Source organism: Trichechus manatus, unplaced genomic scaffold (genome assembly GCF_000243295.1).
Source record: "Trichechus manatus latirostris isolate Lorelei unplaced genomic scaffold, TriManLat1.0 scaffold00076, whole genome shotgun sequence".
NCBI lineage: Eukaryota > Metazoa > Chordata > Mammalia > Sirenia > Trichechidae > Trichechus > Trichechus manatus.
Window position 1 is genome coordinate 13,276,471 of NW_004444012.1, and position 13,162 is coordinate 13,289,632.

Sequence of the window (13,162 nt, forward strand, 5' to 3'; positions counted from 1 at the left end):
TGCTGTTCCAGACATGGTTTCTTTGCTTGAGCAAATTAATACATCTCCTGGTACCTGGTATGCAGCTATTGATCTGGCCAATGCCTTTTCCTCCATTCTGGTTTTGAAGGAACACAGAAGCAGTTTGCCTTCATCTGGCAAGGACAGAAATACACCTCCACTGTCCTACCTCAGGGGTATATCAACTCTCCAGCACTATGTCATAATTTAGTCCACAGGGACCTTGATAGCATTTCCCTTCCAGAAGATGTCACACTGGTCCATTACATTGATGACATTATGCTGATTGGAAGGAAGAATTGTCAATGACTCTGGACTTATTGGTAAAACATTAACGTGCTAGAGGGTGGGAAATTAACTCAACAAAAATTCAGGTGCCTATCACCTCAGTGAAATTTCTAGGGGTCCAGTGGTGTGGGGCATGTGAAGATATTCCTTCTAAAGTGAAGGATAAGTTATTGCATCTGGCCCCTCCCACAAATAAAAAGGAGGCACAATGCCTGGTGGGCCTCTTTGGATTTTGGAGGCAATGTATTCCTCATTTGGGTGCGCTACTCTGGCCTATTTATCAAGTGACTTGAAAGCTGCTAGTCTTGAGTGGGGCCCAGAACAAGAGAAGGCTCTGCAACAGGTTCAGGCTATGGTGCAAGCTGCTTTATCCCTTGGGTCATATGATCCCCCTGATCCAGTGGTGCTTGAAGTGTCAGTCACAGATAGAGATGCTGTTTGGAGTCTTTGGCAGGCCTCTATTGCTGAATCACAGCACAGACCCTTAGGATTTTGGAGCAAAGCCCTGCCATCCTCTGCAGATAACTACTCTCCTTTTGAGAAACAGATTTTGGCTTGTTATGGGACCTTAATAGAGACTGAAAATCATGGGCCACCAAGTCACCATGTGGCCTGAGCTGCCCATCATGAATTGGGTGATGTCTGACCCACAAAGCCATAAAGGTGGATGTGCACAGCAGCACTCCATCATTAAATGAAAGTGGTATATACGAGATCAGGCCCAAGCAGGACCTGAAGGCACAAGTAAGTTGCATGAGGAAGTGGCCCAAATACCCATGGTCTCCACTCCTATCACATTACCTTTCATCTCCCCGTCTGCACTTACGGCCTCATGAGTTCCTTATGAACAGTTGACTGAGAAAGAGAAAACTTGTGCCTGGTTTACAGATGGTTCTGTGTGACACGCAGGAACCACTCACAAATGGACAGTGGCAGCACTACAGCCCCTTTCTGGGACCTCCCTGAATGAGGGAAATTCTCCCAATGGGGCAGAGCTTCAAACAGGAGAAATGGCCAGATGTATATTTGTATACTGATTCATGGGCTGTAGCCAATGGTTTGGCTGGATGGTCAAGGACTTGGAAGGAACATGATTGGAAAATTGGAGACAAGGAGGTATGGAGAAGAGGTATGTGGATAGATCGCTCTGAATTAGGCCAGAGAAGTGAAGATATTTGTGTCTTATGTGAATGCTCACCTGTCTGTCATCTAGTGCTGCTACAACAGAAATACCACAAGTGGATAGCTTTAACAAAGAGAAATTTATTTCTTCACAGTAAAGTAGGCTAAAAGTCCGAATTCAGGGCATCAGCTCCAGGGGAAGCCTTTCTCTCTGTCGGCCTTCTCATCAATGTCCCCCCGAACTAGGAGCTTCTCTGTGCAGGGACTCGGGGTCCAAAGGACATGCTCTGCTCCTGGCACTACTTTCTTGGTGATATGAGGTCCCTGTTTCTCTGCTCTCTTCTTTCTTTTATATCTCAAAAGATTGCCTCAGGATACAATCCAATCTTGTAGATTGAGTCCTGCCTCACTAACACAACTGCCGCCCATCCTCCCTCGTTAACATCATAGAGGCAGGATTTACAACATATAGGAAAATCACACAATACCGGGAATCATGGCCCAATCAAACTGATACACACTTTTTTTGGAGACATAATTCAATCCATGACATCACCAAAGGGTGATCTCAGCAGAGGAGAATTGTAACAACCAAGTGGATAGGATAACACGTCTGTGGACACCAGCCATCCTCTTTCACCACCCAGTCCTGGCCCTGCCCAATGGGCTCACTAGCAAAGTGGCCATGGTGGCAGTGATGGAGGTTATGCATAAGTTCAGCAACATGGACTTCCACTCATCAAGGCCAACTTGGCTACAGCCATTGCTGAGTGCCCAGTCGACCAGCAGCAGAAACCAACACTGAGTTCCCAATATGGCACCATTCCTCGAGGTGATCAGCCAGCAACCTGTTGGCAGGTTGATTACATTGGACCACTTCCATCATGAAAAGGGCAGCATTTTGTTCTTACTGTAATAGACACTTACCCTAGATACACTTTGCCTTCCTTGCACACAGTGTGTGCAGCCCTGGTGAGACAGTGGTTAAAGCGCTTCGCTAACTGAAAGGTCAGCGGTTTGAAACCACCAGCAGCTCCATGGGAGAAAGATGTCACAGTCTGCTTCTGTAAAGATTTACAGCCTTAGAAACCCTACGGGGCAGTTCTACTCTGTCCTATAGGGTGGTGAAAAGTCGCCATCGACCTGACAGCAGTGTTTTTTTTTTTTGGTATACAATGCTTCTGCCAGAAGTATCATACATGGACTTACAGAACACCTTATCCACTGTCATGGTATCCCACACAGCATCACCTTGGATCAAGGGACTCACTTCACAGCAAATGAAGTGCAGCAATGGCCTGTGCTCATAGAATTCACTGGTCTTACCATGTTTCCCTTCATCCTGAAGCAGCTGGCTTGACAGAACAATGGAAAGGCTTTCTAAAGACACAATTACAGTGCCAGCTAGGTGACAATAACTTGCAAGGTTGAGGCAATGTTCTCCAGGAGGCAGTATATGCTCTAAACCATTATCCAATATATATGGTGCTGTTTCTCCCACAGCCAGGATTCATAGATCCAGGAATCCAGGGATGGAAATGGGAATGGCACCACTATTACCCCTTCTGACCCACTCACAAAATTTTCGCGTCCTGTCCCCATGACCCTATGCTCTGCAGATCTAGAGGTCTTAGTACCAAAGGGAGAAATGCTCCCACATGGAGACACAAGGATCTCACTGAACTGGAAGTTCAAGAATGCCATCCAACCACTTTTGGTTCCTCATGCCTCTGGATCAACAGGCAAGGAAGTTACCATATTGGCTGATACCTCTGACACTAACTACCAAGTGGAAATTAGATTGATGTTGCATAACAGAGGTAAAAAAGAGTGTGTCTGGAATATAGGAGATCCCCTAGTACTTAGTACTTACCATGTTCTATGGTTAAAGTCAATGGAAAACTACAGCAACCCAATTCTGACATGACTACTAATGACCCAGACCCTTCAGGAATGAAGGTTTGAGTCACTCCACCAGGTGAAGAACCACAACCAGCTGAGGTGGCTTGCTGAGGGTAAAGGGAATGCAGAATGGGTGGTGGAAGAAAGTAGTTCTAAATACCTTTTATGACCACGTGATCAATTGCAGAAAAGAGGACTGTAATTGTTCTGAGTATTCCTTCCTTGTATGTATCAAGTATTTTTTCTTCAATTATAAAATATGAGATATAAACAGGGCTAGTGCGTTTCAGCTGTACATGTTAGTTGTATGTTAGGCACAAGTATGACTTTGTAATTCTTATTTAGAGATTCTGTATGGTTTAAGGACATGTGTCCATGAGCCAGGTTGGCAAGAGGTAGACTGTAATCATTAACGTTGTATGTTAACTTGGCTGTGCCATGATTCTCAGTTGTTTGGCAGTTATGTTTTTAATGATGTAGTCTGGTAGTTACGTAATGATGTAGCTATCCTCCATTTTGTAATATAATGTAATTACCTCCATGATGTGATCTGATGTGATCAGCCAATCAGTTGTAAGGAGAGTTTCCTTGGAGGTGTGGCCTGGATCCAATATATATGGGCATTCTGGTAAAGCTCACTGGCTTTTGCTTGCTCCGGATCCTGCATCCTGCTCATCAACATCTGACTTCCAGTTCTTGGAACCTGAGCCAGCGGCCTGCCGTACTGCCTGCTGGTCTTGGGATTCATCAGCCTCCGCAGCCTGTGAGCAGCCTGCCATTTTACCTGCCAATCTTGGGTTCATCATCCCTGCAGCTACGTGAGTCAGGAGACGCCTCCAACCTGATGCCTGACCCACAGACTTGGGAGTTGCCAGCCTCTACAACCACATGAGCCATTTCCTTGAATTTCCATTTTATGATTCCATAAATCTCTCTCTCTTTTTATACACACATACACACACACACACACACACACACACACACACACTTCTCTGGAGAACTCAGCTTGAGATAGGAACTCACAGTTATATCCTATTGCACTGAACATTTCTGTAGAATTTTGGAAAAAGAAAATTGATTAAAAGAATTCACTTGAAACGAGGTGAGTTGTATGAAAAGGTTTTTAGTAGCAAATATCACCAACGTTGAGATGAGCATATTAAAAACATTCATGGAAAATTCACTTAGTGTTTGCATAGTCTATGTTATTTCTTTAAAAAAAAAAAAAACTAAAAATTACCAAAATTTCTTATTAGAAAAGGAGACAATTATCTGACTCCACTTAAGATCTGTGTAATTCTAAGTCTTTGTCTCATTTAGAAAAAAAGAAGTGCTATACAACATTCACAACTCTACCAAACAGGAAAAAAAAAATAAGATTAGAACAACATTTCAAGCTGCCTTTTGGAAAAAAATTAAAAAACAGAGGTAGATGGTTAAATATTAGTGGCCAAGTTACCCAAGTGACTAATTTTTGTCTTGGTACATTCATCAAATTTTTATACTTGAAGCCAAGTAGTAAATAACTTTAGAAGTAGATAGTAAGATGTCAAAGAAAAGTAACAAAAGTAAACCAGGCTTAAGACCCCTGTTAAGGATGATTGTTTAAAGCACTAAAGTTCATGCACTTTTTAAAGCGGGAGAATGAACCTTGCCCCTAAGCTTCCTGGTTTGAGACCAAGCCACTAAGCTCCATCTGGCCTGGTCAGTCAAAGTAGGACTGCAGGGTGCCTCGGCGGCGGACATCGCAGGTCCAGCAGTGGAAGCCACCTCCTAGGGAATTGGCGTGACGAATGTTAACCTTAACGGTGCTGATACCTGCATTGAAAGAGAGAGCCGTGGTTATTTAGAGGGACTGACATGAAAATTCTCGAATCTACAGTAAGCCTAAAGACTGGTGGGAATCCTACGGTTCCAATCCTGAAGTCTACCCCAACCGAGGATAGCCTTTTCTCTTTCAATTTTATTTTCACCATTTATATTTCATCTCGTCTATTCCACTGCTAATACAAAATCTTCACCAAAAATTAGACAGACTTGGACACTGTGTTCAATTGACTATTCAAAAGTCAGTAAGTTGGATGAGCAGACATACCCACCAAATGTTCAAAAATGATAAAGCACTAAAGTTTCAAGCCTTTTAGAGCTATGCTTTAAGTCTGTCAGACTGTTTCTAATTTTACTGTTAATTTTGTTGGAAAAGTATAATTTAGCCAACCTGAAAAGTTGACTTTAGATACTCACATATAAGCAGAGTTTATCTGACACAGATTAACTTTACCAGGCCACCTTAAGGGAACAGCAGAACTGAGCTAGTATTTTAATCACATGTTGTGATGTGCACGGCCCAATCAACCAACAGTATTTAGGAAGAATCTCCTGTGTCAGGAATAAAACAAAATCTGTAGCCCTTGAGTCAATTCCAACTCATTGCAACCCCATGTGTCCATGTAGAACTGCACTCCATAGAATTTTCAATGGCTATAATCTTACAGAAGTAGACTGCCAGGCCTTTCTTTTTTGGCATCGCTGAGTAGATTCAAATCACCAATCTTCTGGTTAGCAGCCAAGTGTAAACTGTTTGCGCCACCCAGGGACCTGTGTTAGGCATGGTGTTGCGTGCTGTTGAGTCGACTCCAACCTATAGGAGACAGTAGGACTGGCCCATAGGGTTTCCTAGGCTGTAATCCTTACGAGAGCAGATCACCAGATCTTTTCTCCCACGGAGCAGCTGGTGGGTTCAAACCACTAACCTTTTGGTTAGCGGCCAACTGCTTAACCATTGTGCAAGTTAAGCATAATGCAGTTTAAAAACGAAAACCTATTCCCCTCCTTCAGCCAGTGCCAGTTGCCATGGAGTCAATCTGATTCATAACAAACCCATGCGTCTCAGAGTAGAACTGTGCTCCAGAGGGTTTTTGATAACTGATTTTTCTGAAGCAGATGACCAGGACTTTCTTCCAAGGCACCTCTGGGTGGACTTGAACTTCTAACCTTTTGGTTAGCAGCTGAGCTCATTAACTATTTGCACAACCCAGGGACTCCTTCTTCCCTCAAAGAACTCATTATTTTTAGGGGGAAGATAGGCTACAGAGGCGATAAAGGGCCCATGGTTTATAGGGATGAGTCACCGGTGAAGGACTTTGCTGAGAGAGTAAGACTGATGAGGGGTCTGAGGAGAGAGAACAGGGCTTGGATGGGGGCAAGGAGCGGGACTAGGATAAGGGGTGGGCTTTGACCCACAAGCACGTGTTTCCTGATAGAGAAAGAGTGCCATCTTACGCAGACAGCTAGTGCAGTATTAACCCTGAATGGGAGGGAGTTCAGTTTCCTTTATCAAGTTCTCTGTGCCAAAAAAGACTTTAAGTATTTAAAATAAAATTATAAATCATACTTGGCATCTTACAATATTTCAAGTTGAGAAACAATACAGTCTTAATAGACAAAGAAATTACACCCAAGAAATTGGGTTATTTAATGAAAGCCAGAAAAAAAATGTGACATTACATTAGGGGTTAAATACTTAGATTGAGCACAATCTAAAACCAACAGGCCATTAAGAAGGGATGTGCCGAAGAGGCCCAAAAATTTTTTTTGAGTAGTATACCTGAAATATAAGTCATAAATTTAAAAAAAAAACTTAAATTTCAATAAGTATACAGACTGGCTTTATGTAATTGACACAGGATATGTTAAGTATGTTAAGAGTGATCAATATACGCACATGTACAATAGCTCATATTAAATCCTTTCCTTCAACATTTTCTTCAACAGTATTAGGATCATTGGTCTAAATTTTGAATATCAGGATAAGCAAACTCCCACCCAAGTAAAAACCAGTTCTGCTTTTTAGTTCAAAGACAAATTGTCAAAGTGGAATGATTTACTAACACTGTCTACTGCGTTTCATTACTTGATTCACTGTGCTTACCACACATGTAAATCACTTCTGTACTGGTATCCTTGTTGTTTCTACCTACAACTGAGTCGCCCCTGCCTCATGATGACCCCAAATACAACGGAATGAAACTGCCTGGTCCTGCACCATCCCCAGATCAGCTGCAGACTGGACTGTTGTGATCTACAGAGTTTTTACTGGTTGATTTTTAGAAGTAGATATCCAGGCCTTTCTTCTTAGTCCATCTTAGTCTGATAGCTCTGCTGAAATCTGTTCAGCATCATAGCAAGACTCAAACCTCTACTGACAGAAGGGTGGTGGCTGTGCATGAGGTGTCCTTTTAAGCCCTTTAAAATGTGTGATGATGATTAAATTACTTTTAAAGGACTCTCAACAACGTCTTATTTGAGGATGAACTGAACAATCTATATTCTCATCTGCAAAAGGGGCAGTTCTGCAAACACAGGCAGCAGGAGGTTAGGTAAGTCATAAAAAAAACTCATTGCCATCGAGTCGATTCTGACTCATAGAGACCCTAGAGGACAGAGCAGTACTGCCCCATAGGGTTTCTAAGGAGTACCTGGTGGATTTGAACTGCCGACCTTTTGGTTAGCAGCCTAAGCTCTTAACCACTGCACCACCAGGGTTTCCAGGTAAGGCATAGAAGATGGATAAACTGGCAGCTGAGTGGTGTCTCAGGGGCACCCTATGCATCTCCAACTTTCCATGATTGTTAAAAACAAAAACACTGTCTATCTACAAAATAATAACTTGGTGCCTCTAAAGTGAATAGAAAATGGAATTAGATAAACTATACATTAGACCTAGCACGTCATTCATTTACTTCTTCTACTTTAATGTTTTCACGTATGACAAAGTGTTACGTTTATTGTACGTACCCAGCTTTTCGAACATCTTTTGAATTGGAACTTCATTGGCGTCCACCATAACACGCTTTTCATCTAGCATTAAGACATTCATGGAAAGCCATTTGGATGACATCCAGAGTGGGTGATCTAGAAAAAAAAAAACTCTCATATCACATTTGTTTGTATCATTTTGTTTAAAGCAGGAACTCACAAGTGAAGAATATTAAGGTGACAGGCCAATTCTTTCAGTAGTTCACCTTCCCTGTGAGCCCTTATTTCAATCTTAGGACTAACTTATTTGTAAATGTTATGAATCAATCCATACTCATTACACATTTGGATTTCACCGTTTTGTTTTTTTTTTAAAGTCATTTCTTGCTTTAAGTATTGGTGTCTTATACTGATTTCCCCCCATCTTTTTACTTTCAATTACTATAGAAGGAGAGGTTGTGAACACAAGTCCTGGTCCCAAACACCACTTCTGACTGGGAAAATGTTTTCTCTAAATTGCTAAAATTTGGGCTGCTCCCATATGCAAAAGATGCTTGATTATTAAAGCAATCATTTTAGTCTATAAATACATAAAAGTAAACATACCATCTGGGATGACTGGTAACGGAGGAATAACTATGTTCCATCCTGCTTTCTTGAAAAGATCAATCTGTAAGACACATGCACGCACACAAACCCAAAGATGTTTACATCTATACATTATTCTTATCATTCTTGGTCTCGGATAACTCTTACCATTCGTAACTCTTTTTGAGAAGCTGTTTTCTCAACTGCTAAAAATAAAGAAAATTAAAATTTAAAAACATTTGGATGATTTTGTCTGAATCCTAATTAAAAATGTACATAAAACCCTCAAAGTAAAGTTAAAAAGGAATAGAAATGTTAAAGCTTTTAAAGATATTCGCACGCTGTTCTCAGGTTTTAGAGATTTTAAAACACCACAGATCCTTTCTTAGAGAAACTCTCATTAAAGAAAATGAAAAGATTTTCTCTTTAGTCACAAGAAAATAAAAAAATCTGACTAGGTCCAACCTAGAGTCCATCCACTTTGGCCTACTTCACTTCACTCACTTCACAGTCTATTACTTAGTGTCTGTGACCGTGGGAGAAAGACAGTGTAGGGATGTGCTCTAAAGAACCACAGCTGTCCTTAATGACCACTGACAACGCAGGCTTCCATATGTTCACATTTCCACTTAGTCTACCAATAAATTAAAATAAAATTGGGTCTAAAAATATGGACTAGAAATGAAGTGACATGGGATGATAAGGTACACGTTTTAAAAGATGTACCGTGGCCTAGCAAATAACACAAAATAACTCATCGCCCGAATGGAAGGTGGGGGCAGCAGGTAGAAGCAGGAGGCTGCAGGTGGTGGGGAGAGACCAGCCTCGCTGCAGCCTCTCTGCTCCTCTCTGTGGGTGGCGGGGGGAGACCAGGTGCACCGCAGCTGCTCTGCTCCTCCCCGCGGGTGGAGCTGGCTGAGGGGGCCCAAACCCACCAGAGAGCAAAGACAACACCTGCTGCCCAGGGGCAATGCTCCAGGCATGCAGGGATTGCCTTTGCCACTCAGCTGCTGGGACAAAATACCATTCTGTTTGACAAAAACACACACATGCACACAGAGGTGAGACCGATGACAGCAAGCAGCCAAAGTCAAGGTCTGATGGCACTAAAATGGATATTTCTGAGTGCTGGACATCTTGTAGTAAACACGGAATAAGCCATCCGACGACTGAGCACAATGATGGGGGGCACGGCTCAATTCGTCATTTAGAAGCACACAGGAACCGTGAAAGAGCTTAAAGTTAAGAGTGGCAATGGCTTCAGTTGCTAGACTCGACTACTTTTCCAGAGTCCTTAGAACTCCCTTACCTGGTGACATGGTCTGTCAGGGTTGGAGAGCACAAGACCAGGTCCGATGATATTGAAGGTGGCATCGATATGCATGGGATTGGGATCTGTAAAGGAGATGACATGCACTCTGTAGTCCGGCGCCAGATGCCTACGCATCCATTCAATACCCAGGTAGTTTGTAACCTGAAAATAAAAGGAAGACATGTAATATAAAAATGCGGTTCTATGTTTAGATAACTAAAAATATTGAGGATGAAAATACTTTCATTAAAAAAAAAAATACAGTAGTGTATTATGAGATTTCAGAGGCAGCCTTTATCAACCTGGCTTCTCTGTACAAAAATATCTCTTCCAGCTCGAATGAAGTCTGCAGCATCAAAGCAGGGCTCGAATTCAGTCGTCACAAATTTTCCCTGAGCAGCCAATTTGTGTCTGTCTGCCACAGAATCGATGGGGTAATCCTAATTGGAGCAACAATAAACATACAATGTATTGGTGCATGAGAAAATTATTTATAATGTTATTACTAAGAAAACTAGTTCAATTTCATCATTTCCCACAATACTACTACTCAGTTCTAGACTCAAACATGCATAGGAAAGATGTAGGTCCATGCTAACGAAAACAAACAAACCCAACAACAAAAATAAAAAACTAGGCAGGCCAGCAATTTTGTAATATTCAGAAGCAAGTGGTACAAGGGCAAAGGGCAGTGCTTGATTTTAAAAATATTCCATGACCCATCCATTGATTTACGTAGCTATCTACAATATTGAAATTCAACAAGATGAAGTCATTCTGTTCTTTCAGAAAAGGAATTTTGACCTGAGCCTAATGCACCATAAAACGACATGCCTTGTATTCCTTGCCAAATCTGACTGAGTGTGGTAGAATTAATTCATTACTTATTTCTGTCTTTAAACTCTGGAAGAAATTTTGATTTTTTGATTCTTTCTATAATTGATCAAAAAGTATAAGGGACATAGGCATCATCCTACTGTGAATTTTTCCTGTAGACCAAGTTCTTTTTCTAAATGAAGAGAATGGACTTCAGCCTAGCGACTTTCCTGGTTGCACCAGTTAACAGCTGTGTGCCCTGAGGGAAGTTTGCTTTCCTGTGATGGAATGATACTGCTCCCTCAAAAGGTTGTGGGGAGAAATAAAGACAGCGGGGATGTAAATAATCCGCGTAATCTAGGACCTCACACGTGGTAAGAACCAAGTACATATTAGCTGCTACTGTTATTGTTGCTGTTACTATTTTTATTACAATGTCATTTACTTTTATTTTCCTCATAAAACAATCATTTTAAAAAAAAAATAGGTGATGCTCTCAGTTTCTGAAATATTTAATATGTACAAGGTACAACAGAATCTCTTACCCTTTGTGGATTATCTAGAAAATTTATTCATAAAGCAACCTATCGTTAGGGACTTACTTGGTCATAAAGCTTATCAGCCATTGTGGGCTTAGGAGCCGTTGTCCACTTGGCGCCACGCTGAAAGTAGTCTTTGATGATTGACCGGTATGCACGGTACTCAAAGAAGCGCGCGCGCCACGCCATGGGAGCCTCGATAATCTCATTTCCCACAACCAGCAGGATGTCTCGAGGCATCGCACCATATAAACCTGTCAGGCCAAGAAGTTCCAGGGCAACCTCAGTAATGCTAATTTCCAAGACAGGAAAGACTATATAATATGATCCCATTTGCTTGGTAAAAAAAATTACTAAAAACTCTATACGTGTGTATATACTTGTACAATCATGTGAAAATGGAAAAACACGAAATGACACACGCTAGACTGTTAGCAGGAATTGTGTGTGGAGGTGCAAAGCCAAGTAATAAAAGGGAAAAGAAAAACAAAACTGAAGCACCAAGGTCCTTGCTCAAAGAGGTCCTGAACCACCAGGTTTCCACCATTTTTAAGCTCCTTTCTTGATACACAGAAACAGGGATCTTCATGGAGTATCAGTATCACAAAATAAAATTTGGGCCAAGGATCATTTATAGAACTATCAATTAGAACACGAACTCAGACACAAGAACAGTCTTGCAACAATGTCAGTTAAAAATAAAATGAGAATGTTTCTGTTCCCCTCTTAATTTCCATTCTTGAGGAAAAATTAATTGGAACCCACCATTCTTATGAAAATAAATGATTATGAAGTTTAGGAAAGACAGCTTCTCTCAAGGAAATTCCAGATTTACAATGGCGTTTATAACGCGCACATCTTAATCACGTCAAAAAGAACCAAACTTACGCCTCTCTAGAGTTAAAAACTGTTCCTAAATAAATCTTTAAAGTTTTGAAGGATTATTAAAACAAAAGAATCTCTGAGAAATTATCAAAGTTTTCCCCTGATACAGTAGAAAAGAAATAAACAATTTTAAGACACTAGTAGTTACCAGTTATCACTCACCCGTAGACTCAAAATCCGGAGTTTTATACTTCAGTGACCAGTCGATAGGGTCAGGCCTCCTTACTGTCACTCCCTCCAGTTTTAAAATATTGCACATTTCTTCAATTTCAGCAACGGCCTTTTGCAAATGCTCTTTGGGAAAATAATGGCCTCCATGCTTCTGGTAAAATGGCCAGTATTTTTCATATGTGTTGGCCTGGAAGCAGAAGAAAGTAAATGAAATACTTAGAGGAGAACTACACGATTCATGACAGGTTCAAAGGTGGTGAACACCTTAGTTGTACAGCAGAAGAGAACTGAGACTAAGACCAGGTCTTGTTGATTCCCAGCACCGAGTACGCTGCCTCTCTTGGCAGACATTCGGTATGTGCTGAATGAAGAACTCTATAAATTCTCTCAATATTTTGAGGCCTCTCACTGCTTATGGCTGAGGTCTCCACCCCACCACACAGTGTCTCTGTCCTCAGGCAAGCCTGGGATTTTCTTGGCCGGTTCTTCTCCTGCTTCACAGGCAAAACGGGACACAGGCACTCTGTTCTAGGGTCTCCAGGAAATCAAACAAGAGAACAAACAAAATAAGGGGACATCTAGGTCAGCTGGCATAACAAAGCTCATTAAGAAAATGTTCTGCATCCTACTTCGGTGAACGGCGTCTGGGGTCTTAAAAGCTTGCAAGCTGTCATCTAAGATGCAGCAATTGGTCCCAACCACCTGGAGTAAAGGAGAATTAAGAACACCAAAGACACAAGGAAAGTATTAGCCCAAGAGACAGAAAGGGCCATATAAACCA

At 41.5% G+C, this 13,162-nt stretch overlaps 1 protein-coding gene across 3 annotated transcripts in view; it reads right to left on the bottom strand.

Annotated features, from left to right (window-relative positions):
- Window positions 1–4,609: 4,609 nt before the first annotated feature.
- GATM (glycine amidinotransferase) overlaps window positions 4,610–13,162 on the bottom strand; it is a 16,475-nt gene continuing 7,922 nt past the window's right edge. Inside the window, exons 3-9 of one of the 3 annotated variants that reach the window (XM_004380712.2) lie at window positions 12,373–12,568; window positions 11,389–11,579; window positions 10,273–10,410; window positions 9,968–10,132; window positions 8,677–8,740; window positions 8,110–8,226; window positions 4,610–5,130 (exon numbers count right to left, since the gene is read on the bottom strand). In XM_004380712.2, the coding sequence (XP_004380769.1) occupies window positions 5,018–5,130; window positions 8,110–8,226; window positions 8,677–8,740; window positions 9,968–10,132; window positions 10,273–10,410; window positions 11,389–11,579; window positions 12,373–12,568 (984 nt within the window). In that variant the 3' untranslated portion in view covers window positions 4,610–5,017. Of the gene's footprint in view, window positions 5,131–8,109; window positions 8,227–8,249; window positions 8,865–9,967; window positions 10,133–10,272; window positions 10,411–11,388; window positions 11,580–12,372; window positions 12,569–13,162 lie in introns of those variants that run through there. The other 2 variants (XR_002824757.1, XM_023735248.1) reach the window with 2 other exon arrangements.